Here is a 26865-nt window from a genome sequence, read left to right on the forward strand (position 1 = left end):
CCTTTGTGGTCCAGCTGCACGTGAAGCCAGCAGAGTTACACAACACACCTACTCCTTGCAGTCCTGCTAAAAGAAGGAATAATTCATGCCAGGGGAGTGTGTGTTTGCTCAGCAGCTCTATTTCCCTGTGCACGTGTGTGCAAATCACATCCATGTCCCCTGTGACCAGGCTCCACCGACACCTCTCTGACTACGCGAGGGACAACCTGCAGCTCACAGCCTCCAACAGCAGCAAACACTGGTGGACTCAGGCTTTAGAGATGCCTGGACTACGGGTTTCCAAGCAAGAACATCCTTCTCTAAACCAGGAATCAGCCCTGTGTTTTTAATAACAGTCAGTTGGCAAGGCCAGAAGATGTAGGACTCCAATGCAAAATACATGCTGCAAACTACTTTCTGGCTGCTACCTGGAATGCTCCCTCATACATGCTGTCATTTTATTTTAAAAATACATGGTTGAGTGATCATCTAGAAATTGGTCTAGCTTTCATTTAGGATTTTTGCAATCTTCCTTTGCACAGAATACTTTACATACTTGTGCAGTAAAAAGAAATATTTTGTCTTATTTGTTTAAAACACTGTGAAATACTGTCACATACTCACCTTCAGTCTATTTTTTAAACTATTCCAGTGAATAACAGGAATGAAATCTGAAAGACCTTCAAACCCAGGCATTAAGAAATATGCTTATCATGACAAATCTTTGCTGAAAAATTAAATTTTTATTGAGTGAAACAATTTTTACATTAGTACTTCATTATTTCAGATAGGAATGTTTATATTTTTGCCATTTGCTACCATGTCGTAGTTTTCTTGTCTGCAAGATTATGGTAGATTTTGTCCACTCATGCAATAAACACAAACAAAAAGAAGTTCCCACACTGACTTTTCCTCATAACTCTAAAAAAGACAGTTAGAGAAGGCAAAGTTACAGCAGCCAAACTCCTCTCATAAAACTCATATTATATTTGGTAAGCCTCAACTTCATCTGGAATTTAAAACCCATGGATTTCTGGTGACAAAGTAAAAAGTAAAGCAATATATGATTAAAACTTCCATATATTTTGAGTTTGTTGGATTGAGACTTTCACTCTAAAATGTGTCCATAATTCATGGGAGCGTACACACACATTCTTCACATTCTACCTGTCTTTGTGCATTATTTCTACAATCTCTTGTAGAAGATCTACAGCTATTTGCCTTCTCCACCCAAGCCCTATTGTATGATCAAGCCTTCTTCTCCATTTTCTTAACCCCCCCCTTTTTCAGTACCTACTTGTGAAATTTCATTAACTACCTGCATGATTCATGCAGCCTCACTGACCTGGTTTTATTATTGCATTTAATTACTAAAACAAACAAAAAAGTCATTAGAGATTTGCAGCTGACCCTGGAAGTGCCACAAAAAGTTTCAGCCTCAGAATTTCATTCTTTGCTAAGAGGAAATAAGCCCTATCTGTCGTAATACAATAATAATGTTTCCTTAGAGTCACTCAGTTCTTCTAACTGGAAGTTGGGACACTGATATAAAGAGCATCAGCATGAAGACCTCCAGGGGCTGCAAGGAGCCTTCTGTGAGGCCCAGAACAGCAAGATGCTGAGGTCTCTGCTTATATCTGCTAGGACATCTGAAGGCAGAGAACCCAAACTTTTGCCCTACTTGGAAATATGAAGGACCCAATGTAATGGGCTTACTGTCTAAACAGCATCATTATTATTAATTTTATCTGAGAGCACGTCCTCTTCTTGGAATGAAGGAAGAAGGACATGAAAAAGGCCACAGGTCTTGAGGAAATAAAAGATTCAGTAAAAGGTGTTTTTAAAAAAAATGTATTCTTGCAATAAAAAGCTCTAGGCTGCAGTTTGGGATAGCTGCAGCAATGGGTGAGGTAGGTGCACCACTATGGCAGAGAGAGATGATTGGTTGCTCAGTCCAGCAATGTCAGGCCATGTGCTTAACAGAGCTAAAATCTGTACAGTCTATGCCCAGAATAAATTAAATATTCTCCAGAATCTACTGTCTCCTGCAGTACTGAACTGGACAATTTAAACAGGGATATTAGAACACACAGGATAAATACATATTAGCAAGTTTATCAATGCACATCCATATAGTGCATGATAGATAAACTAACAGTAATCAACTGTAACCTCAGATGTGCTGTCAGGACCAATATCAATGACAAAGTGATTTCCATGGCCATAGGAGTACAGGTGTCTTATGTGGTCACATGGCTTATTAACAAATGGCACTAATTAGAATCTCTTTCTGAGTGCTTCATCCCACCTCAATGTAAAAAAGAAGCAGCAGTAGAAAAGTTTCAGCTAAGTGCAGTGGCTGGTGGTGAGCATGGAAAGCCTGTTGTTTAAGGAGAGATCAAATAGACTAGGATGTTCAGCCTGGACAAGAGGCAGCTGAGGAGAAGTATGAGGGATAAAATCATGATGTTAACGTTTCTAAGGATAGATGAAGTTCTGAGGGGTGTAGAGGAAACAATGTGCCACCATACCTCAGAACTCCTTTCCTTATTTGAACAAGTAGGGCACATGTAACAAGTATCCCAGGAGTTTTTAAGACAAAGCAGACCTTTTCCACAAAGTATAGAATTAAATTGTGGGACTCTATGCTGTGGGAGTTTATAAGACTATAAGTGGGTTAAACACAACGTTTAAAGGAATCCACAGAAATCCATAGGCAAGGATCAAACCCGCAGATACAAACACAACCTCCATCTCAAGAGATCTCCAAACTGCGGATTGCCATAAATTAGGAGGTATATGAGGAGCTCACCATCCATGTGGGCTGCTCATATACGTTTTTTACATGCATCCACTACTGCTCTGAGGTCAGAGAGACCCAGCAGACCTCCCACTGGCCCAGGGTCAGCACAAAGCATAGCACCGCTTTTTTAAAGTAAGTATCTTTTGAATGCAAAACCACATAAAATCTAGCTGTTCACCTAGGATTTCCTTAGTCACACTGCTCCTTCTTGTCCTTTGAGTGAGACAGAGGATTATCTAATAGGTTGCAATTAAATCAGAAATGCAGTTACTGTTGTCAAGACATGAGTCATTTTTTCATGCGCAGATCTGATTCCAGTGACACAGTTGCAAAGGCATCTTTTGAAACTCTATAACGTTGGATTAATTTTTTCTTCCAAGCTAAGCTGTCAGCAAAAACTGCTTAGCAGTGAGTGGCAATCAATCCAGCCTTGTCTCTCAACAAGTTAAAGAGTTTTGACATAGCGTGGCTCTCATCTAGAGGTTTGCTTATGAAAAGAAAAATTCAAATGCTTTTTGAAAGCGTACTTTTAATAAAATCATCTGCTTTTAGAAAGAAAAGCTCTATCCAAAGAAGTAGGCTGTTTGCCTCAGCACCTCTTGAAATTTCAGTAATATTGCCATGCATGCACTTGGGAAGATGCATTCCTTCAATTTCACTTGACATTTTTCACTCCCTAGTGTAGAAAGCAGTGTCAGGCAGGACTTGCCAGGAAATACATCTACTGGAACATGGTACACCATCTCACTGAAGTATTAGCTGTTCAGCTACTGGTTGCTTATCTCTTTTGTTACTTGAACAACTCAGATTATGAATTATTCAGCTACAGTATGAAATGGATAAATATACATTTCCCAGATTTCATAAAAGTTAAAATAGTGGGCACAGAAGAAAGGGATTACATTATGCAGAAGAAAAAAATGGGATCAGTATGAGGCAAGTATTTCCTAACGAAGAAGCCTATTAAATGGTTGAAAAGTCCCTTGTGGGAAGAGGTGGAGGCCTCATCACTTCAGATATTTAAAACCAGACTAGACAAAGCATTCATCTCTACAGGGGCAGAGGAAATGGATAAAATTACTTATTAGGCTTCTTTCTACCCATCTCTGATTTCTATGATTTAATAAATTTTTTAAAATGCAAACCACATTTGTATAGCACAAGCAAAAGGCAGAAAAACAAAGAAACGTTTTCTAGTTGTAGTGTTGCCCAGCACAATGGAACTTGATTTAAAATTAAATTTATGCTAGCAATTCAGACTGCAAGATGACTTCTCTTTGTTTAAGGTCTAGCACTGAAAGCTTTGTTACTGTCACACTTGTCTCTAAAAAGATGATTTACTGTCCCCAGACTGGGGATTTATTCTTTCTGCCAGAACTCTTTGTGAACTGTGATGGTTCAACTTTTGACAAAGGTGGCTGATGCAAAAGGAAGAATGGTGCTTTACAGAAAAGCAGTGGAGTATGGGGTTTGTGCCTAAGGTCTGGCAGACTTATCAACTCCCTTGGGAATTTCCAACACTAAATATTTACTGATGTCACTCAAAGGATAACATCTAGTCTGCTAGTATGAAAGTAAAAATAGACTCTCAGAACAGTCTCTATCACTTTGAATATCTTAAAATTAAATTAAAATTCTCTGTTCTTCTTCTTCCCCACATTTTTAATTTTTTTTTTTTTTAATCCATGAAGGCACTGCTTTATTTAAAATAAAGTGCACTGTCTTGCTTTGTAGAAATATGAAGAAATCGAAAAAACTCCAACCCTGAGAAACCTTAGGATAGTCAAAACGTTTAAGAGTGTAACACTGTGGACCTCTCACTCCACCCATCATCCATGCAAGAAGATGAAATCATGATGCAGAATTCCTGTACAAGAAATCAGGGTGCTCAGCTGAAGTGAACTGTCCCAGAGGTAATGCAGGGGTGGGTGTTGAGCCATGGTGGCCCTCAGGCTTGGGACAGACTCTTGGTAATTTTGAACCAGCCAAGACAAGGCAGGATATAGCCACATGTTTTCCTTGCTTTGACATCCAAACTGTTTTAACAACATGCTGCTGTTTCCCCTCTGCACCCTGTTCACTCTTGCATCCTGACTGCAATTTGCCATATTTCCAGTATTAGTCTTGCTCTGCTGGACTGGGCTGCAAACTCAGTGTAGTAGAAAAGATTGCTTCATTTCAATATACTGTTTATCCACAGCTCCATGTAGACTTGTCTCAGCAGAGGTGGCAGAAAAGTAAGGGAATAGTGAGTTGAATCTACCACTAGAACTGGCTAAAATTAAGAAAAACAATGGTCCTGTACCTCAGTGACAAGGAACTCCCTCAGAAACATCATCCACCTTCCTGTGAACCTCCTCAGGTTGAAGTGTAGCCACTTAGGCGGAAAGCTGTGTTTTCCTGTTCTGTGCTTGTCTATCTGGCTGTGGGCTGCTGGACTCCACAGAATCAGAGAATTGTCTGAGTTGGAAGGGACCCACAAGGATCATTGAATCCGACTTTTAAGTGAATCGTCCACACAGGGATCGAACCTGTGACCTTGGTGTTATCAGCATCATGCCCTGACCAACTTATCTGTATCTTCAGGTAATCAAGTCTGTTTGGAAAAGTCTATTCTTGGATACATTGTAAAATGCTGGCAACAGCAAAGTTTGCCAATAATGTTATCAGGACAAGAGTTTGCCTATTTTGAATGTTTTATACTAGCATATACAGTTTTAGTCGATATAGTAGGAGCTACCAAAGCTCACAATGAAGCTAAATCAAAGACAGCCCTTACTTTGGCCAGTCCTGTAGCTTTAAATAGTTAACGTAACAGTGGCAGTATGCCCAAATCTAAGGATCTGTTTAAATTAGAATGAAGTTCAATACTTTGCCATTTGGAAAGTAAATGTACTCAACTGTAAAAACAGAAGCCAATTAATTTAATTACCAAATTAATTTTAAACCCCAGAAGGGTCAGTATGAAAAACATTAAACTGTTTGCAGCAGCTCTACCCCAAAATATTTATTCAAAACACAGCTCCTTTGTCCCAGGCATAGACAAAAACCCCTCTCTGCTTTGCTCAGCCTCTCAGCCAGCCCAACCCCAGCCCCACGTCCTATGTAAGAACCCACAGACTCTGTTAACCCACTCTTTGTCAATTGCCCTTTTGGCTCTGGCCTCAGGCACCTGCAGAGCTTCATCCCTCACTGAGTCCTGCTCACAGGATGGTCCAGCTCAGCACATCCTTCCTATGCTGTGCCCAGCAGCTGCTTCTGCATTATCCTGCCCCAGCCCTCAGGGGATACCATGATATCATACCATAAATGAGCAGCTGGTGAGGATACACTCTGCATCCATAGGATAAGCAGGAATTAAAAACAAAACAAAAAAAATCTCATTTGGACTAAATTAATCCTGTAGAAATGAATTTCTAGTACTTTTTACTTGGTTGAGTCATGTCTGGGCATAGCAGGAATAAATCCCACTGAAAGGAAATTGTCTTGGTGCGCAGGCAATATTTTACAGCCCCAGGAGCCATTACTTTCCAAGGAGAGAAAAAAAGTCAGAGAAAAGGAAGGAAAAGCAGGCAGAGAAGTGTGCAAGTCTTGATTTTAGCCCCATGTACATTGATTTCAGCAGAGCTATTCTACTGCAGAGGACACAAGAATTTTCTGTTCAAAGTCTAAAGGACGGTAGAGAATAAAAATAAGGAAAGAGTAATATCTGAAGTTCTTCTAGTCTCAGTCACACAGCAAAAATTCTTCTCCACAAATAATTGAGATTTATCTCCCAGCAATTCTCAGTGGCCATATTGTAAGTCATACAGGTATTTTATGACACCAAAGCTGCAATAGCATGCTCTGGCTGAGTGGCAGGATAGCTGTACAATCAATATGCTTTTGCATGCTTTCATCTTTGAGTGGGTTTGTATTGCAGCACAGTCTGAAATAACAGCATAAATTTAATGGGCTGGCAGTCCGAAAAGTAGAGAAGTACAACAACAGGTGTATTAATTTGTGCTGTGATGTGTAACCAATATCACTGTAATTTTGCTACAATTAGGCTCTGTTTTAACACAGAGTACAAAATACCTGGTGCTGGAGCTAAGATAATCAGCTGAAAATCAAAAGGAAAAGACAACAGGTAGCACTGTAGAGCATGTTGTGCAGAGGTAATTCATATATATCACACATTTGCAAAACCTATTTCCTCTGTTAGTCAGCCCTTTATTAGAGACACTATATCCAGACAAACTGAACAAATCCTAAAACATATAAACCCCTAACACTACAAATACATCTTTTCCCAAAGTTATGAAGTTCTACAAAACCACATAGGTTTCTATCTTTCTTTCTTTTTGACATGATTGTTGTTGACATGATTGCTACTTAAAATTTATGAGTTCATAGATGAGTCAAACCTTGACTGGAGATGATTCCTCTTCTAACTACATGTGCTTTACCACAAACATTAAAAACAATTACTTTGGAATAGTAATTTCTAGGAATTCTGAAAATATTTTAGATATAATTATTGTCATTACAGAAAACTCGGAAACATTTCCTTTAATCATTCAATACATAGCTCCATAACTCCATACACTTGAAAACTATAATTTCACTGTAAGTTTTCTTCTTACATATGTGTCTATATGTACATACACACACATATATACGCACTATTATAAAATAAGTGTCAAGAAAAGCAGGACCTTTACATTTCTATGTTTTCTCTGCTTGCAATAGGAATAAAACTGCAGATACCACCTGTGCCATCTACAAAAATTAAACCAGCTTGACTTCAAATCCTCTTGACAGGCTCTGCTTTTCCCACTGTCATTTTTCATTCTTACCAAAGTCTGTTTGCTCTAAGAGTATATTGTTAGGCCATACATTCAATTTGCATGCAACAAACCCCTCTCCCTTTTACACTGTCCTGACATGACTAAATCTTGTGCCAGACCCAAAAACCAGGCTTGCACTGCTCAAGTCCACCCTGCAGTGCACAAGAAAACCAGTTTGCAGCTGTGGTGTTGCTAGACCTAATTATACATATAAACATTAAATATTACTTATTTTTGTGCTCTCCCAGTAGTTCAAAAGCAGCCTAAACCATGCAACAAACAAGCAAGCCTTACAGGGCCTGGTTCTATTTGTGGAATGGTAAAGTATCAGTAATTCCTCTGAGCTCCACTAATTGAGACATGCTAATTGCCACATCTAGATTGCCATCAACTCACAGTGGTGACAGGGGGAGTTCAGAGTACTGAACATTTTGAAGTACTATGCCTTAAACAGAAACCTTTCCAAAGTCATAGTATCTCCTTACAGTGCTCACTCTGTGAACTCAGAACACAAACAAACAAACAAACAAATGAAACCCCAAATCCAAAAAAAACCAACCAAACAAAACCCCAGTTAACCATTTCAGATTTTTTTCTCAAATTTGTATTAGTGATTGAAGATCTGTTTCCTAATGGTTGGGAATAAAAGTCTATCTTAAGAGCTAAAGTCATATAAGCCAAATTCTCCAGCACAGCTACCACAGAGTACATGTGCATGATGTTGGTAATCTGTTAGGAGGGCTGGTGGCATGGAAATGTCATTAGTGGTGGTAGAAATGCTGGGAGGGAGGGTAAGCATAACAGAACATAGCTAGAGAAATCTGCAGCTCTGAACCCTCAAAGAGATGCCTAAGGTGTGTACACTGAAATAAGTGCATCTGGAGAACAGCAAACATGTAGCTGGGTCCCCAGAAGTACTCATTAGCAGGAATATTTCACAGCGAGCTGCAAGTGTATGGCAAGAAAAAATGGGCTTCTCATTGGGGAAAGTGTTCTGGAGACAAATTTTTAACATTCAAAAAAAAAGTTTGCCTGCCACAAGTATTTTGCTATAACAAGAACTAAAAAAACTTGGTAATTTGTTTTATTCTTCTTAAAATATTAACTAATAGAGTGATTTAATTAGCTGTAAATGATGATGGATGATAAATAACAGATATTCCAGAGCATGAGATGCTTTGGGTGAAGAGATGCAGTACTTAGATCTAGAAGGTGTCTGCGATAGTAATTTCTTCTTGGGTGAATCCTACAGCCTGAACTGACTTGATCAAGTCAATACAAAGCAAAGTGCTACTCATCTGAACAGTGGTAGCAGGAGCAGCAGCAGCAGCAGCAGCAGCAGCAGCAGCAGCAGCAGCAGGCACCAAGTTTGGAGGTTTTGCTTTATCCCTTTCTAAAACTCAGCCCTTCAAAATCAACAGGTAATTTTTATTTCCAATTCTTAGATCTAAAAAAGCTTGGGGTGAGTGGGGTCAAATTCAGTTGGAACAAAAGGGACCATGTAGCTACGGCCACTGCTTCCATTTAGAGGGATGGACAATAAGAATAAATAAGAATACAAAGAATACAAAAACGGGATAAATCAACTATGCTACACATCTGGTAATACATCTTATTTTACTGTATTTGTTATCAAGATGACATGCAGTCTAGAACTTCATGGCAAACACACTGGCAAAAGCCATAAATCATGAGGATAACAAGGCTCGAAGGAACAAGGCTTACAAAGACAACCCCAAGGGTGACTTTCTTGGATACCAGTAAATAAATCCCTAAAGGCAAGGAGCTAAAGTACAGCAGCCCTAGCAACCACACTAGCACCCGAATCGAGGTCTGGAAGAGCAAAGATGTGCAGTTCCACACTGTCCAGTTGTGGGACACAGTTGCAACAGAGTCAAAACTTGTAGGCCTGTAAAATTCCACCACAGGGGTTGAGTTCAGAGTCTGGGGACTTTCTCTTTGTACTTCCATGATTGTTATAACCAGGCAATTAGAAGAGGTGTGAGAAGGGCTAACCAGAGACGCCAGCCTTTTGGGAGTCAGCAACAGTTCTGTTGGATTGTCTGGTAGGCACTTCTTCCCCTTTCCCCCACAAGCTAAATTCAGAAGGATGTTGTTGTCATCAGGAAGACTACTAACCTCATCGTCTGGCAGGCATGTTTCAAACCTGCAAAACGGGCACACTATGACTCCTTGCGGGGAATCACCGAAGTCTATGATCTTGCAAAGGCATTTGGCGCACACTCTGTGACAACACTCCAGCACTTTTGGTTTTCTCTGTCGCAGGTTATAGCGGTTGTAACAGATCTTGCACTCAAGCTCATCTGAGCTCTGGGTCTCCACGGACTCCTCTGGTAGTTGAGTGGTCATTTCTTCAGATGGTTTTTAGACTTGTGGAAAGAGAAGTCAAGGGATGAAGAGGTCACTCAGGCTTATTTTAGAACATTTTCCTATCACCCATCTCAAACAGGAAAAGAGGAGATGACATAATTGAAAAGCATCAGTAGACATCATCAGTAGACATTTTCATCTTCTACTAGGGATTGTGCACTGCATGTCCTTTACTCTGAGCCAGGCATCCATCTGAAAAAACCAAAGTGGAATTTCTGTTGAAGGCAAAGGCAAAAACAGGAAAGGAGAGGGGAAGGGGAAAAGAAAATGGAAAGGGAGAGAGGAAAATGGAGAGGAAGAGGGAAAGCTTTAGCAAATGAAATACACAAGTTCTACTTTTTATAAGCTCAGCTTCCTTTGCTAAAACTACCTCTAAGGTAGCTTTTTCCTGTGGCATATGAGGCCTATATAGCAGTCATGCTGATAAAACTTAGCATCATGCTGCACAGATTTATCTTGGAGTTGAAGCCCTGACTGGCTCAGCCCATGAATGTCTCAGCAGAAGCTGCAATCTAATCACTGAGCTGTGACCATTTGTTTAAACTCTGGTTTCCCAAGGAAATGAGACCTGACACCTGGAGCTTTTGGTCTTTCCTGGTAACTTGTGAACCTGCTGTCCAATTTCAAACAGATCAGCAGAAGGGTCGCAGTACTGAACTAAGTTTCTTAAAAGAAATGAACACTGGCTATTGGGTAGAGGAGAGATATTTATAATAAATAAGTACCATTTATCCTGGAGGGCAATGGCACACCCCAACCTCTGCTCTGAAGGGGCAGCATACTGCCTGTAGCTCAGCCAGAGAGGAAGGCAACCTGAGGGAAGCTAGTGATACTCTGGGGAAATAAAGAGTTTGGGGGAGTAGAGTAGGTATGAAAGAGATCTAGGGTTGTTGCAAAGAGTTATGTGGGGACCTAGGTCAAATTTGGATTAGGCTTTGTTAATTTTTCTGTTTGTGGAGCAGTTAATTTCTTTTTCTCCACCCAGCTTCTGGACATACAATTACAAAAATGAGTGTTCTTTAGCTTGGAACAAATGCCTCCTTCGATATGTGGCTGCTGGGATGAAGGCTAATGTGTCTCTCAAAGGCATTCACCAGATGCCCTGGTTTTCAAGGGTGTCATGGCTGTGACAGCTGTTTCACACCTCAGCTAAGGAGAGGTCTGTGGCATGCATGCACTGCTGCACTCCCACTCTGCGCAGCGGTTTTGCCACTAGACCCATCTGCCTCACTTAAACAAATGTCTTGTCATATTTTGTAACATGACTTCAGAAACAGTCCATGTATTATAAACAAAACATTAACCAGGAGTATGTGCTCTGGGGATCAATAATCACCAGCATTTACAAAACCAGCTCTTATCTGCCAGAAGATAAAAACTTCTTCCAGATTCAGGCACATGCTTGCTCACAGAAATGAGGGCAGCACTGCATTTTGCAGGCTTTCAGACTCATCCCTTTACTGCTAGAGTAGCAAGGAATTTGCCACAGTCAAATGATGGGCAAAGACAGCACTTGTGTCCAGCTGCCTCTTGCATTATCAGTAAGTATCAGGCACACTGAATATGAAAAAGTGGCCTATTTCAAGAAACTTATTTTTTGACTATTTGTTTTAGTAAATATTTGATTTCTTTCCATTTCCATTAGGAAGTTTCTACTCACTCCTAGCATTCAGGTTTTTGTTCTTTTTTTTGAGGCCAAGGCAGGAAGCAACTCTTTTAAGCAATGTACTCCTTCTGTCAATACATTTTATCTGCCAACCATCAGGTACAGTAAAGTCACTTTCATGGGCCTCTTGTTCTTACTGTGCTTTAAGTATTTTCTATTTCTGCATATCCATCAGAAGATGGAGAGATATGAGACAGGTGGATATATTACTTCTATAAGCAACATAATTTGTAAAACTCACCTCCTGGATTTTAAAACAAAGATGCAACCATTAGACAATGCAGTAATGAAAATAACATGACAGCATAGTGAAAAAACCCCACATATTTCTCTAAGAATTGTTACAGACATGGCCCCCTTTCCATTCAATTACTTCAGTAATTCCTTTCCTGCCACTTCCAATTTATGTCTTTAGTGCTCTAAAAGTTCTCTGCCTTACTGTTGTTTTTGTTATTTGTACTGTGGATATATTTGTGGCATGTTGCATCGGGCAAGGCAAACATAAGACCAGCCACAATTTTCAAAGTGTACAAGCTGGACATCTTCTAAGACACAAAAAGGACATCTTTTACAGAACTTAAAATTTATCCTTTATCCTTTGTTACACTGTGTGCTTCCTTATTAATTTCTGCTACTCTTTTTATTTCATCCCAAATATAATCTTCTAGATGACTTTTAGGTAGATATAAATGACATGAGCTGCTAACTTTCCAAAGGATAAATAAACAACAAAATGGACCAAAAAAAGTAAAATGCCAGCCTATGGGAAGGTGAAGAACTGCTGAAAAATTAAGATGCCAAACAAAAAAGTTATGGTTTTGGACTTTTACATCTTGAGTATCATTTATCTTCTGTACCCGAGGTGAATTAGGATTACTAATAAGGTACTGCTGGTAAACATTGTCCTACAACATAAAACTAGATTCCTGAATAACCAAAAATCTCCCAAAATATGTGTCTGTTTCTCATAGAAAATTGTGACCTTTCTCTGAAAACTTCCAACTAGAAAAATCTTGATATTTTAGTGTTTATCTTTCTAATTAGTATTTCCAGGTTTTCCCAAAACCCAACTCACTTTCCAACCAATTCTCTTCAGACATGGAGAACCTCTCCCTGAATCAGTTTTCAAACTGCATGTGTTTTCCTGATTTGACCGCTTTAAGTGCCAAAATTTGACATTAATACAAGGAATAACAAGTCTCTGGGACTATCAATGTTCCAGTTGCTAAATGCAGATCATTAGCTCCATTTCCAGAGCACAGTGATCCTCCTATTGTAGTTTGTGTCATGAGCTATTCTACAATATTTTTTTCAAACTTTTTTTTTAATATAATGTACTGGACAAGAAAGAGTGACTTTCATTGTCTTTCTCACTTCACAGACTTTCAAAAAAAAAAATCCATCTGTAATAAAACATCATTGATTATTTTTTCTTTGGCTAACTTTAGATGTTGGATTTCTCCTTACGTGTTTTAGTGTGAATACTGCTTATTCCTATTCGTTATTTATACATCTTTTCCTTTGAAAATTAAAATTTAATCACTAGTTCCTATTAAGGCTTTTCAAGCATTTTTTACCCTCTCAGCTCTGTGGTGGTTTTCGATGCTTCTTCTGTCTTTTTTGCTTTCCTGATTTCTTATGGAAATTTTTCCTTTTCAATATCTACTTTACTGCTTATTTTTTTCCTCTCCTGGGAACTGGCACATTTTTGGGTTTAATTGCATTAATAATTAATGCTGCCCTGCTATTATATACATCACATACACGAAAAAGTTCTCCGATCAGAGACTTATTAAAAATATATGGAAACTGAGGCTTTTAAAGAAATTTGGCTTCAAATTATTCCTATTTCTTGAGAAATGAAGCATTTCTCAAGAAATACGGCCAGCTACTTCTTCAAGCAAATTCTTCTCTATATCAAAGACTTCCTAGCTGGTCTTTTGCATGCTTCCCAGGTGAGTATTTACTGGCAGCCAGCAGGATAAGGAATTAAACAAAGGAAGAGGTTAACTACTGCCCCTCTGAATCCTGCTCCCTCACCGAAAAGGTGACAATTCACATACTTCTTCTTGTTGAGTGTTAAAAACAATTTTATGTAGGAAAAAAAAAGAGATTGTGTCTATGTGTTCATGTTGTATCCTCCTCTTTGAGACACTTTTTTTTTATGATGCCACAAGAAGGTATAACCCTATTATGTGCTCCAATACTCCATTAATATTTGGGCTATTTTAAATATTGAGCTGCAACCTGCATGTTCTTTTTGACCTTGAAATCCAGGGGCAGTCATGATGAGTCTAACCTCTTTCACTTCAAGTAAAAAATTTGTAGTGACTGGAGATCAAAGTGAAGTCCCATGTCTATTTTATTTTATTTATTTATGTGTGTATTTTTATTAATTCTGATATTTGTCATGACTTTAAGCTGCCTCTCATGTCCAGTTTTTCACCTGAACTTAGACTTGTCTCACCTGCTTGTTTGATATCAAGAGACACAAGTTGTAACTACGGAAATTTCAATTACAGATTAGAAAAAAAAATAGTACACAAGGTATTCAAACACTGAATACATGTCAAGACAGATGTAAGTGAAATCTGCAACCTTACAGATATCCTTGACTGGATACAACCCTGCCACTCTGCCTTGGACTTGAGCCCTGCTTTGAGCAAATGGAACTGGATTTTCCTGGAGATTCTTTCTAAAACGAATTATTCTATGATTCAATGTTTTGGTATCCTGAACTCACTCTATGTGACCTGTTTGAAAAGCTTTATCTCTTACTGAATAAAGAATCAGGCTGACAATTGTTCACGTAGCTAAACAACTCTCCTAGATAATAATTCTTTCATTTAACAAACAAATTCATTTTTACAAAACCTAGAGTCCTTCTGCTATCCTGTCTTCCACAGAATCTATCTGTGATCTGGGGATCAACACAATGCAATTGCAGAATGTTTCATTCCTGTGACTATTACGTAGCACACAGCAGCTTTCTGAACAAAATATAAACTACAAGACACGTCCAATGATTACAGTATCCACTGCAGTTTATTCAAGAACAAGCACATCTGTTATCCTACGACAAGCACTTGTCTTTTGTAAGAGTCCTGACTAAGTGCTGCAGGAATGAATCCATCATTCCTGTTGCTGCTTGAGCTCTGACTCCTTCTCTTTCTGTCCTGGTGCCACCTGTCCTGTACCTTACAAACTCCTCTACTTGAAACTTTTACTAAAAAAGAAAGAAAAGCTGAAGACAGAGAGGAATCTTCCGGATGGCAGAAGAGCACAAGCAGTCACTACAGCTCTCCATGTGACTGCTGGAGGGCAGTCCCAGAATCAGGGGGAATACCCTCCCTTGAGGGCGAGAGGAGGTGACCCACAGGACCAGAATGAGTTGCAAGCTCTTATGTATGACCCCACATATGGCCAGACAGAGTGCAGTGGATCATCAGCCCAAACAGGCCAGTGGCCAATGATCAGTTTTGAATTAATCACTGTTCTGCAACTGCAGGCTTTCTTCCCAGGCATGGAAAGAAAGGTGAATGGGTGGTGCAACATGTTATGGTCCTTCTTTGCACTCATCTATCAAATACTGTGTAGATGAAGTGTTCTTATGAGAGGCCAGAAGCAATTACTTGTAGATGAAACTCTCAGTATTGGAGCTCAGTCATGCTGACAGGGCAAAGTAGATGGGAAATTTGTGCCTCTCTTCCCTAATGGAAGATCATCTTTTCCCAGTTCATCAAACCAATCTTTTATCATTCATCTCCCACACTTTTTTTGTTCTGTGAAGGGAATTTGCCAACGTTTCAGACATAACCTAAAATGAATATATGAGCTCAGCAACTTCCATAAGATATCATCCACGGACCTACCCAACATGTGATATTTTCAAAGGTTTAAAAAGTTTCCTTTAAATAGAAGCTGAGCATATTTAGGAAATAAGAGAAGGGAAAAAATATATAGATAGACAAATAAATACAGAGAAACTTACTTTCCACAAAAAAGAACTTCTTGCAAAGGTTCACTTGCAGGGAACACAAGAAATGCCTATTCTTCTCCACATGGGCAAAAACTGGTGGAAAGGAGGGAAAAAAAATTAGTAGAGCAGGAATACAGCTGGGAGATTTTCAGTCTATTTTCTCTGAAAGAGAGGAAGGAGTCCAACTTCTCCAGTTTGGATAGAAATAGCCATATGTCGAGACTTCTGTTTAGAGAAATATATTGGGTAAATCTCATTTACTAAAATTATTTCTGTAATATAATCCAGTTATCTTTACAGATCTGTTGTTGATTTTAAGCCTCTTTCAATATTATGTGCTAAACACTCTGAAGTGCTATCTCTTCTAGCAACCACATATTCACGAATGTTAGTAATTCACTAAAAAACTCAACCTCAAGGCAGAGCATCCAAAGAGATAAACCATGCTCTGAAAGAAGAGTTGTAAAAACATACTGAAATACTTTCCTTCACAAATGTCATAGAAGCTCTTTGATCAGTTCTACTTTTCCAAACACACTGCAGTCTCTTCTCCAGCACAGACCAGAAAGCAACCATCTCCTGTGGGCCACTGCATTCATGCTGGAGCAGCTTTGCTGCCTTCTGACTCAGCAGGAAATGACCATCGCACTAGATTTTTCCAGCTTGTGCTAAGCACAATGCAAAAAAAAACCCACCCCAAACTGCTTTACTAATCTGACATTTGAATAGACTACGTTCAAAGTGCCAGCAGCTATCACATGTTCAACCTGTTTCATGCCACATTTCTGCAAACAGTGGATGGGTTTTAACAATGGGCATTTCCCTGTCAACTCCAATCAATGCGAGGCTTTGCACAGGAATTACAGAATGTGATGTACTGATCCATGCTTGGTTTATGGTCAGCTGTGTAAACTGCTATGAAAAATGCTGCCATTCTTTTCACAAAAACTTAGTTTTCAATAGCATTAGGTAAAGAGGTTATATTCCTCCAATAACTATGTGTGAAAGAGAACCCCGCCCCCAGCATGTACAGCAAACAGTTGTGTGTTATTGACTGCTGAGACTAATATAAAAGAGCATTTTATCGGAAGTTATCATTACGATATTTAGAGTCCTTGCTTGATCTCTCTCAATCCTCTACAATAATGTCACAAAAATGCAAAATACAGAAAATTACAGTTTTTCATATTTGAAGTGGAATTCATGGGTCCCTAATTATTTAGTATGAGAAGTCATGTAACATTAGTGTGCCATTTCATACCAAAGAAAAAAAAAAAACCAATTAATTTTTTTTTTATTATTTTTGTTATTCCTCCTCCCCATCCTGTTAAGTAAGCAAGGAGATTTTCATCGAACACAGGGTTCACTCAATTCAGTGTTGTGGCACTGGCTCTTAGGGTACTTTCTACATCATTTGCATGTGCATATTCAATATCATCAATTTCCTATTAACAATATCATTTACAATACTTTTTTGTTATTCCAATAACTCACATTATGTGTCAGGTAGTAGTGGAAAATGGTATGAATAAACAGTGAATCCCTTCTTGAAACCCTACTATTCTCAATTACTTACTTTCTGGCTACAGGCCACGACTGTATTGATATGAATCCTGCAACTGTGGTGTAGAAAAAAATGTTTTATTATTTAGGCTTGTAGGCAAAACCAAAACCTCTTCCAATATTTCTTAAGAAGAAATTTTCCCTCATATAGAATTGATGAGCTATTTATATAGTAATATGCCAAGTGATTACTCAATGTGACATACGGTTGTGGGTTGCTTTGTAGATGTTTAAGAATAAAACTAATAAAGGACAAAGGATCTGAGCTTTTATTAGCTGTCTCGATTTAAACTGGCTTAATTAGATTAAATTGATAAGTAAAAAGAGATGTCTTGAAATTTGTATCTAAAATGGTAACATTTAATTTTGGAAATATGCTAGTTAAACAGAATTAATTCATTTAAAATTATTTTTAATTTTTTCACAACCTGCTTACTTGGGCTGTTCAGGCATTTTCTCTTGCACTGTTTTCTTACTGCCAATGGCTTTTCCTTTATGACTCTGAAACCAGTAAGCGATCTACTCCAGTTAATATATATTTCACAATAGAACTCATGACCTTACTACTATGTCAGGGAAAGGTTAGACATTCTCCTCTTTGGTAGTAGGGGTGGTTTTCGGCAGCTTTATCAAATAAGATGGAGTTCTGCTTCTCTGCTTCAGTGCTCGTGCTCCTTAGGAGCTCTTCTGAGAGTTGAACAGACTGTAGGACATTGATTCTAGAATATGACTTGAAAAGACACAAAATTATCAATAAATAAAAAGCTTCCCACTATTTCTTGATATAGGCATAAATATTTAATCATATGGCCTACAGATATGTCTAGCATTTATCTTTATATTAGACACTATTAAAAACCAACATGATTTTGTATTAGGTTTCAGAACACATGATGACAGCACCACAGAATTTTACATCTTTGCTCTGCTTGCTACTATATGCTTGAATGTAAGTAATTAAAATAAGTCCAGAAATACAAGAAAATAACTTCTTCTTTTAAAATAAAAATTACTCATAATATGAGATATATAGTGACATACTCAAAATGTAACATCCCCAAAATATAACAGAATTCTCTCTCTTTGGGCATATTTTCTATATGATATAATTCGGGAGGGACCAGGTGAGACAAAATTACAGAAAATTTATCTTGATTACATCATTCAGAGAGAAATTCCTCTTCACACAGGGGAGACATTTTAATGCATTATAATAAGTTCCAATTAAACTTCAAAATAAGATTTAATAGAAAGTAAGTGTGGCATTAGCTTTGTCCTAATGGAGCTGAAAACAATCCCATAATAGGCTAGAAATTAAGCTGTACTTCTTGCTTTTTCTACTGTTATTAAGGAAAATCCACCTAATACTAGTATGCTTAACTTAGTACATTCTGTTTCAGACATTTTTGAGGATATGACTATATATAAAGATTCTACTATACTGCCTATTTTATGTTGATAGTGCAAACAGGAAATAAAAAGGGTGGGCATTATACAGGGCAGTACTGATGCTGGGTTTTATGTATTCTTTACATGAATTTGGTAACAAGTTTTTCTGCTTTAACTACTGCTCAGAATTTGTATCTTATCCTGTACAGAAAAGAAATGGTAAAAAACAATTGCAGCTGCTTCAGTCACAGAATGTTTGAAAAATCTACATCAAAATAATCCAAATCCAATACAGATTTCCACTTACAAAAAACTTTTTCAGACCTAGTCTTCCATCATCATCTCCTTTTTGAAACACTGGCAACTAAAGTCTGATCTAGCTGATGCTGCATATAGTCCCAATAGCTTGGAAAGTGAGGGGTCTGAGGAAATAACACTCTAACCTGGATTCAGTAAAGTGTAATTTTAATATTTCATTTAGTTCCCCTAAAGCACGCATCTAAAACTAGTTACTTCTGGGATAAAGATTATTTTTATTTTAGCAATACAGCAAAACTGGCATATAATCCCTCCTCAATCAACATTATTATATTTATTATTATAACATCATTATCATCACCAGAATGTGAATGTAACTAAGAAAATTTTTTAAAAAATCTTATTGATGTATTTTAAAAAGAGCAAACACAAATCCCTCAGATGCTATAAAAAATAAAATATTAGTAGATCTGGTTGACATGCAGTAAAGTTGTATGTCTTCAACTGCATTCATGGGAAATGAAGAATCCTAACAGACCAGTGTCAATGAGGAGATATTAACTTTGACAGCAACATGTACTGTCCTCTTACAAAAAGATTTGTAGAAAAATTCCATTTGGCCTGATTTATACACAACATGGAAAGAACAGTTACTGCACGCACACCCATCATTTTAGATGCAGGTACGCGAAATAAAATTGCAGGCATTGAAAAAGTGGATGGAAGGAGTGAAATTAATTTGTGTCAAATGATATGCAGAGCTTTTATTCCATTCCTTTAAGGAATACAGGAATCATGTGAAACAAGAGCAGCTTTAAATATTAGTCTGGAAGTATCTTTGTAGCTACTGGGGATGATCTGGGACTGTGAGAGCTCCATAAATTGCTACACCACCAATGTCAGAATCACTGCAGTGTTCTGCTGGTGGGACTTGCTTAACACAGATTAATGCTTATAAAGCACTTAAACTTCGGGGGGACTGATAGAAATTTCTCAGCTTTAACATGTTATTTAGCAGTGAAATGTGGTATTTTTTTACCCATTCTGAACTGTCAGTGAAAGAGCTGAAGTGCTACTAGATGTAATATTTCAAGCAAAGGGCAGAATCCTTATGGGCTGAGACTATATACAGTGCCCTTCAGACTGGATAAGAGGAGCAGATGAAGCTGCAATTTATTCATAGGATGTATCAGAATCCAGTTAAGAATGCAGTGTATCTCCCTCCCATGTGTTTCTGATAGAAATATATTGCCACAGTGGCAGATAATCCAATCAGGTCTAAATCGGATCAATATGAACCTGCAAAAAATCAGAAAATCTGCACTTAGGAAATGTGTTTCAGAAAGAACTACATAATTCTATTCTGGGACAAGGGCAACCTGGACTTTACAAAATTTTCCATTATTCAAAAGAGTTACACTGGTTAAGTCTCACAAACTCAATGAAGGGTATGAAACTGTCTTTTCTTTGAGCAGAGCTACAGCATTTTGATGTCATTTGCAACTACAATGGTTGAAAGGTTAAATGAAATGAACATGTTTGAAGTCTGCTAGTTGGGCATATTCAAAATACAAAATGCATGAGAGGAAAGCATTGCTTCAGAAATTTTGGAAGTAATCAAGGCATATTCAGAAACACAGCTTGTATATTAAACTAATTAAAAAGAAAAATACCCCAACCAACACATGAAACAGAGAGAAAGTAAGTACATGAAATGGAATTCTAAAGGTTTAAAAAGCAACACAGTCCATAGAGAGCTATTACACCTCCCTATTAACCTGTAAATTTAGTTTAGTATAAATTAATAACAGAGACCAGGTACTGGTATTTTGTTAACTGGTAATAATCAATGGGGATTTTAGTTCAAGTGTTTTGCAACATGTACTACAAGACTAGAAAAACTAGAAAATAGAACACTAACAGGTCCTGAATTTCATTTAGTGTAATAAAAATCCCAACATCAGCACAGCAGCTCTTCAGTGAGTATTCCCAAGGATATCAGGTTTTCTATACAATATCACAAATGAGCAGTCTGGCTAAGGCTTATGGACTAAAGTAGGAAATCAAAAACAATTTCTTGTCTTCCACTAACTAAGAAAAGATTTTTTTGCTAGAACAGAAACATAACCAGGAACACTTCAAAATACCAGATGTTTTAAATGACAGTTTTCTTTATACTATTTTAAATAATGAATCTCCTCTGCTCTGCTTTCACTTAAGCAAGAGAATATAAGGCTCCTGAATGTTCCACTGCGTAAGTCTCTTTTCCAAAAAGTTATAATAGAAAGATGAGCTAGGAAGTGAACTGATCAACTAGACATTAGGAGATAACACATATTTCACTATTCTTCACTTCCAGTGTGCTGAATTCATATATCTGCAAAGACTGAAGATCTAAGAAAAAAACCCTATATAGATTTACTTTCTATTTGAAAGCTAAGAAGTATTAGCCTTTATTTATGCTATTACCTTTTCATGGAAAGCAACGTTTGAAGCACCAGGATAGCATACTGCTGTTTGTTAGCCTACTAAACCAAAGTTTATGAAAGTTAACAACTATTGCACTAATTATCGGTGCAAAAGAGAGCATCCACTGTGAATCTGACTTTTTCACATCTCTGTAAACACCAACCACACAATTTGCAGCAAGTTAAAACATACCTTTTTCCTTGGGCTTGGTTTCTTGACAGAAAGAATGTTCCGTGAAATTGATTAAAATCCAATTCTGCTCCAGAGTCAAATGATTGCAATATTACTTGAGAGCTTCTGAGCTCATATTTGTCCTTCTCTGCTTCTGGAGGATTCTTTCAGAAAGTGCGCCCAGAGAAAGTGCACCCCGAGGGGCATTTCTCAGTAATTGTGGTGGATACATTTTGCAAGAGTGAGTACATCTACACTTTAAACTGCAGTGCAGTGTTGATATAACTGAGCTGGATTTGTACTGGAACCAACCTAGCTATAATAACATGTAGTTCTAGATGAGCTAAGTTAATCTGGCTTGTAGGAGAATCAGCCAGCCTTATGTACTATTTCCCACTCTATCATCCTGTGCTAATATGCTGAGCTTTGTCTACAACCTGTGCCAATATATCTTGCCTATCTCTAAGTCATCACTGTAGAGTGTTAAGTTACAGAAGACTGCATTTCAAAATGTGATTGGAGATACCCTAAAAGACAGCAAAAGTTGTACCTTTCATTCTCAGATATGTCTGTTTGAACTGCGTATCTGAAGATCAGTAACCATGGAAAATGGAGACTTTCAACTCTGCTTACTAAAAACTTTATGCAAATGTTGCTATTCACACAATGTCTGTCAGTGTTCCTCCATACAGATGCCTTCCAAAGATTCTTCATACCCATAAACACCTTGTGTGTTTGAAGTGACAAGACTTGTAGTAGAAGGCTTGAGAAACTTGAATTTTCATGATTTTCCTCCCGAGACACTCCTGTTTCTGAGCGGGCTCCACAGAACACTGCTATATGAACAGATCACAAGACAGATGCAGATTGAGGGAGAAGCAACGGCTTCAGTGGTGAATTTTATGTTAAGTAGATTCACTAGACAGCCCTAGTGCCCACTTTGCCTTATTAGTGAAGCATTCCTTGTCCACAGCAAAAGGTGATAGTGTATCATGCTGTCTGTGCCCAAATCACTAGCTTTCCCACTGAATTGCATACAATCAAAAGCTCTGCACAGCATTTTCAGAGATGCATTTTTTGGTACAGTAGAGCAATAAAAGCATTGTCTCCTTTTTGGTCAGAGTGGTCACAAGTCTTTTGATAAGAAAAATGGCAACACGGCATATTGATAATTCATTAGACAAAGATCCTCTTGTGTAAATCAAGAGTGATTCAATCAAACAAGAGGCAACGCTTACAAATATGTCAACAAATCACATTGGCTTGTCTTAAAAATCCCTTTGAGAAAAAAACGTTGTCTTCCTGTTGCTTTCCTTTTGGTAGCCTGTAGCTCTAAAGATGTGTTAATAAAAATTTTACTTGAGGGATTTGTTTGTCAAAACTTGTCACTGAGTTTAGCTTGTAAAATGACAGCAGGAATTAAATCTTGGATGCAAACATTTTCTTAGGATGCACATGCAGGCCTTTCTCAGGCAAAATTATTTATTTGGGTAACAGGGAGAAAGCTGGTAGAATTAAGCTACTACTGTATGCTTTTCTTGATTGCTGTTTCATAGAATAGATACCTTTTTGACATTTCTAACATTTGTTACTGCCTCATTTATTCAATTCCTAAATCTGTAATCCCATCTAAGGCAAAAGTCATACTGAATTGACTAGAAAACTGACACAAACAATGATTAATTTCTCCTTGGCTCTGCTACTGAAAAAGAAAATAAATTTAATTGTCACATTATTAAATCTTGGAAACAACTGTACTTCATAATATATAACTCCAACCAGGGAACATCATGAGTAAACAACTATGATGGCATCTAGTCATTCATAAAAACCACAGGATACTGTTCCCTTCCCCAAAAAGATAAAGTTCTTTTAATACACTGGGTTGTGCAGAAAGGAGCAGACAAGATCTCAAGGACACTGTTTATGAATACATGAATTGTGGCAGCCCCATTGGCAGGATATCAAGTCTGAAGGACTTACTGATCGAACATTATGTGAATGAAGTATTTGATACACTCACACACACTCAGCATCACATCCAAATGAGACACTGCAGCCTCAGATGTGTCTCATCTTCTGTGAACATACCAGGTGGAACCACTGGCTTATTACACCAGTGGTTAAGAAAGAACTTGAGATCCCACTCACAGTCCATAGCAATCCTTAACCATTTCACATAGTAAGATTTTAGCTTAGCTACTCAAGAGAAACAAACTAAAGCACTACACACTATAATTGTCGTTAAAGACTATAAGGCATCTTACAGCAACACCTTAATAACCACGTCATTAAGCACAAGATCTAAATGGAGCAAAAAAGGACCTTCAAAGTAAATGCTCACTATCTTTTTTAAGCACTCCAAAGTAAGTCTTACTCTTGCTGATACTTGTGCGAAGCCACTGGGCTCAATTCCATTGTGTTACTGCTGTTGCCTGAGCGCAACAGATCACAGAACACAATTTAAAAGATTGTTACCTGAGAGTTTTGGGATCCTTACAGAGGAGAGTGAATCAGAGAAAAGAGAACAGCAGTATGATGAATCTGGAAGACTTTCATGTATGGAGTGGACAGACAGGGCTAAGTGCAAGTGAACAAAATTTAGGAAAAAGCCTTCTAAAATGGCATGCTAAGGAAACACAGCAGAAAGCATGTACAGGGGGAGAAGGACTGAGTGGAATAAAACCAAGTTTGATACATGAGGTGAATTTGTGGGGGATTTCAAGGATGCAGAATTATACACTTTAGGAAGATGGCCAAAAAAGGTACAGGGGGGTTAGGTAAGGGGAAGGGAAGCAATGGAAGTGTCAAGTCAGCTTGTGTAGGTTACAAGGCGTACGTTGCAAGTGACAGGAATCAAATTAAGAAAGTATTAAGGCACAGACAGAGGTGGGAGGTGAGGAAAATGTTGTGTTCATATCATCTATACAAGAATAGATGATATGAAAACTTGGTAGTAATCTGAATATGAAAAGAAATGGAAAAATGAAACATACCTGCTGTTGCCCACCACACACATGAGAATGACTGGGATAAATAGTAATAGAATGATAGAACACAGAAGTATTTGGGGTCAAAATGTAGCACTCATTTTGATACTGAAAATACCAGTAAAATAGCTGCAGTGAAATAGCAAAGTTCAGGAGAAAGCTGTTTTATTTAGTTGTACATTTAATCCTTGATTTGTCAGACCACCAATAACAAATGGCTCAGTTCATTTAACAGAGAATTCTACTAAGGGTAAAGGCTGGTGGGGTTCACAGCAGATCCTTCAGTGTTCTTAAGGAAACTGTATTTTGCCAGACAAGTAGCAAACCAAAAGCACAACTCTTGGGCTATGCTAGAGCTGACAATGTGCATGATTTTGAGTAACATATCTTCATTCTGTATGTCCAGCAACATTGCAGCAGAGCTGAATCAGAGAGATTACTTGTGGCTCCAGCCTCATACAATCAGCTTAGCTCCATAAAGAGCGTGACAAGATGAGGTCTGCAAATTGGACAGTTCAGTCTGGGCACTGTATTTTTTTTTAGGTGGATACATAATCCTCATTGTTTGTGATTGATCCTGTCTCAGCCAGCAACTGAGATGACATTTCAATCCCAGGTCCCTGAAGTTCAGAGGTTTACAGCCTTCAGTCAGAAAGATACACTGAATGGAATTTTTTCAAGTGCAAGATTATTTAAAACTAACTTTTATGCTCAGAAATGCCTTTTCTTTTTTTTTTTTACTTTTTATTTTTGTACCTAGGTGACTCAAACCCATTCTTAAAAAGAAAACATGGGTAGATAGAACAAACAAAATTAAGTGTAAGATTTAAGAAATGAGCATACAACTATACTATACTAATCTTATCACCTGTGCAGTGAAGTTCATGGAATATACTCCCACTACAATTGTCAACAAAAGTAGAGACAACTCTGAAGAGCCTTGTCCATTTGAGTATTATGAACCCTCCTTGTTGCTGGAGGGCTCCCAAACTGCCGCCCCCCCAGCAGTGACTCACAGTGAGGAATGCACTCTTGTGGCCCTTGGCTCTTTCACCTGCATTCAAGTGACAGAATTACAGAACAATTTACATTGGAAGGAACCTCTGGAAATCATCTGGTTCAAACCTCACATCCTGAAAAGCCTAGAAGATGATATTGCAGCACTCTGTACCAAGAATTTCGAAGAGCTCAATGTGACATCTTACAGAATAGGAGGGTGTTGATCTCACTCCAATCCCTGCACTCACAAGCACCGAGACATAGGTAACCAAAAGTCTGTTCAGCATTCATAATGGAGATACAATCCTTGCAATGACATGGTGAACAGGAAATGCCTTATCCTAAATTCTCATTTCTTTTTAGGTTGGCAAACACGTGCTGCTGCTGGACGTGCGTTTCTGCTGTCCTTTAGGCAACAACAATCAATCTATTCTTCCCACCCACTTCTGTGAGTCACCAGGATTTACTCACTGACCTGTCTCCTGAACTGGGTGTCCTTGGAAGGTCATGTAAATGTGTGCTGTTATCCTGATGACCTCGCCATTCTCACCTCACATGGTTACTTTGGTGCTTCTACACCCATTCAATCCCACTCTCACCAGTCAAGGTGCCCACTACAATTCTCAACAAAAGTAGAGACAGGTCTGAAGGGCCTTGTCCATCTGAGTATTATGAACCCTCCTCATTACTGGAGGACTCCCAAACCCCTTGTGCAGTGACTCACAGTGAAGAATGCACTCTAGTGCCCCTTGGCCCTTTCACCTATTCTGGATGCAGACCCAGGACAACCTCTCATACCAAGCACATTGCTACCCATGTACAAAGCAAACACATGACCAGGAGAAAGATTCTCATAGTCACATAAGGGACAGTATTGAGAGGTCTGACAGGCATTGACATCTACCTCCTCTATGGTCAGTACAGATCACAGGGCTGCTCTGGAGAAACAAAGCCAGCTGAATACCCCTAACTAAAAAAATACCTACTTGGAAATGTTGGCTACTGCTATAAGATTTGCTAAATTCTCCCAGAGTCTGTTCGGCAGATGACATTTTACCCCCTACCTATGTGGAACTGCCATAGCTTGGGGTCTAGTCACCCCTGAGGGTGGCAGCCTCCTCTCCACCTCTGACACGAGGCTGGCCTTTAAGTGAGAATCCTCAGTTTTAGCAGGGGCACTTAATACAATTTCCATATGCCTGTCTTCATCTGTGGACTTCTAGTCATCACACATTCTTGGCATTGTAAATTAACAATAAAAGAAACATACAAAATTGACAGTTGATTACTTTTATTTCAACCATCCATGAACTGCACTATCAAATAAAGATAAAGCTTACATGTATATATTTTAACAGGAACATTCACATTTTCAGGTA

The 26865-nt window shown here is 38.3% G+C and overlaps 1 protein-coding gene across 3 annotated transcripts in view; it reads right to left on the bottom strand.

Moving 5' to 3' along the window:
- Positions 1 to 702: 702 nt before the first annotated feature.
- The window catches only part of RNF182 (ring finger protein 182), a 38058-nt gene continuing 11895 nt past the window's right edge, over positions 703 to 26865 (bottom strand). The window contains exons 2-5 of one of the 3 annotated variants that reach the window (XM_039549842.1): positions 21519 to 22333; positions 17775 to 17940; positions 15660 to 15740; positions 703 to 10194 (exon numbers count right to left, since the gene is read on the bottom strand). In XM_039549842.1, coding sequence (XP_039405776.1) covers positions 9244 to 9981 — 738 coding nt within the window. In that variant the 5' untranslated portion in view covers positions 9982 to 10194; positions 15660 to 15740; positions 17775 to 17940; positions 21519 to 22333 and the 3' untranslated portion in view covers positions 703 to 9243. The remainder of the gene's footprint in view (positions 10195 to 15659; positions 15741 to 17774; positions 17941 to 21518; positions 22334 to 26865) is intronic. The other 2 variants (XM_039549843.1, XM_039549841.1) reach the window with 2 other exon arrangements.

The sequence above is a fragment of the Corvus cornix genome, chromosome 2 (genome assembly GCF_000738735.6).
Source record: "Corvus cornix cornix isolate S_Up_H32 chromosome 2, ASM73873v5, whole genome shotgun sequence".
In the NCBI taxonomy this organism is placed as follows: Eukaryota; Metazoa; Chordata; class Aves; order Passeriformes; family Corvidae; genus Corvus; species Corvus cornix.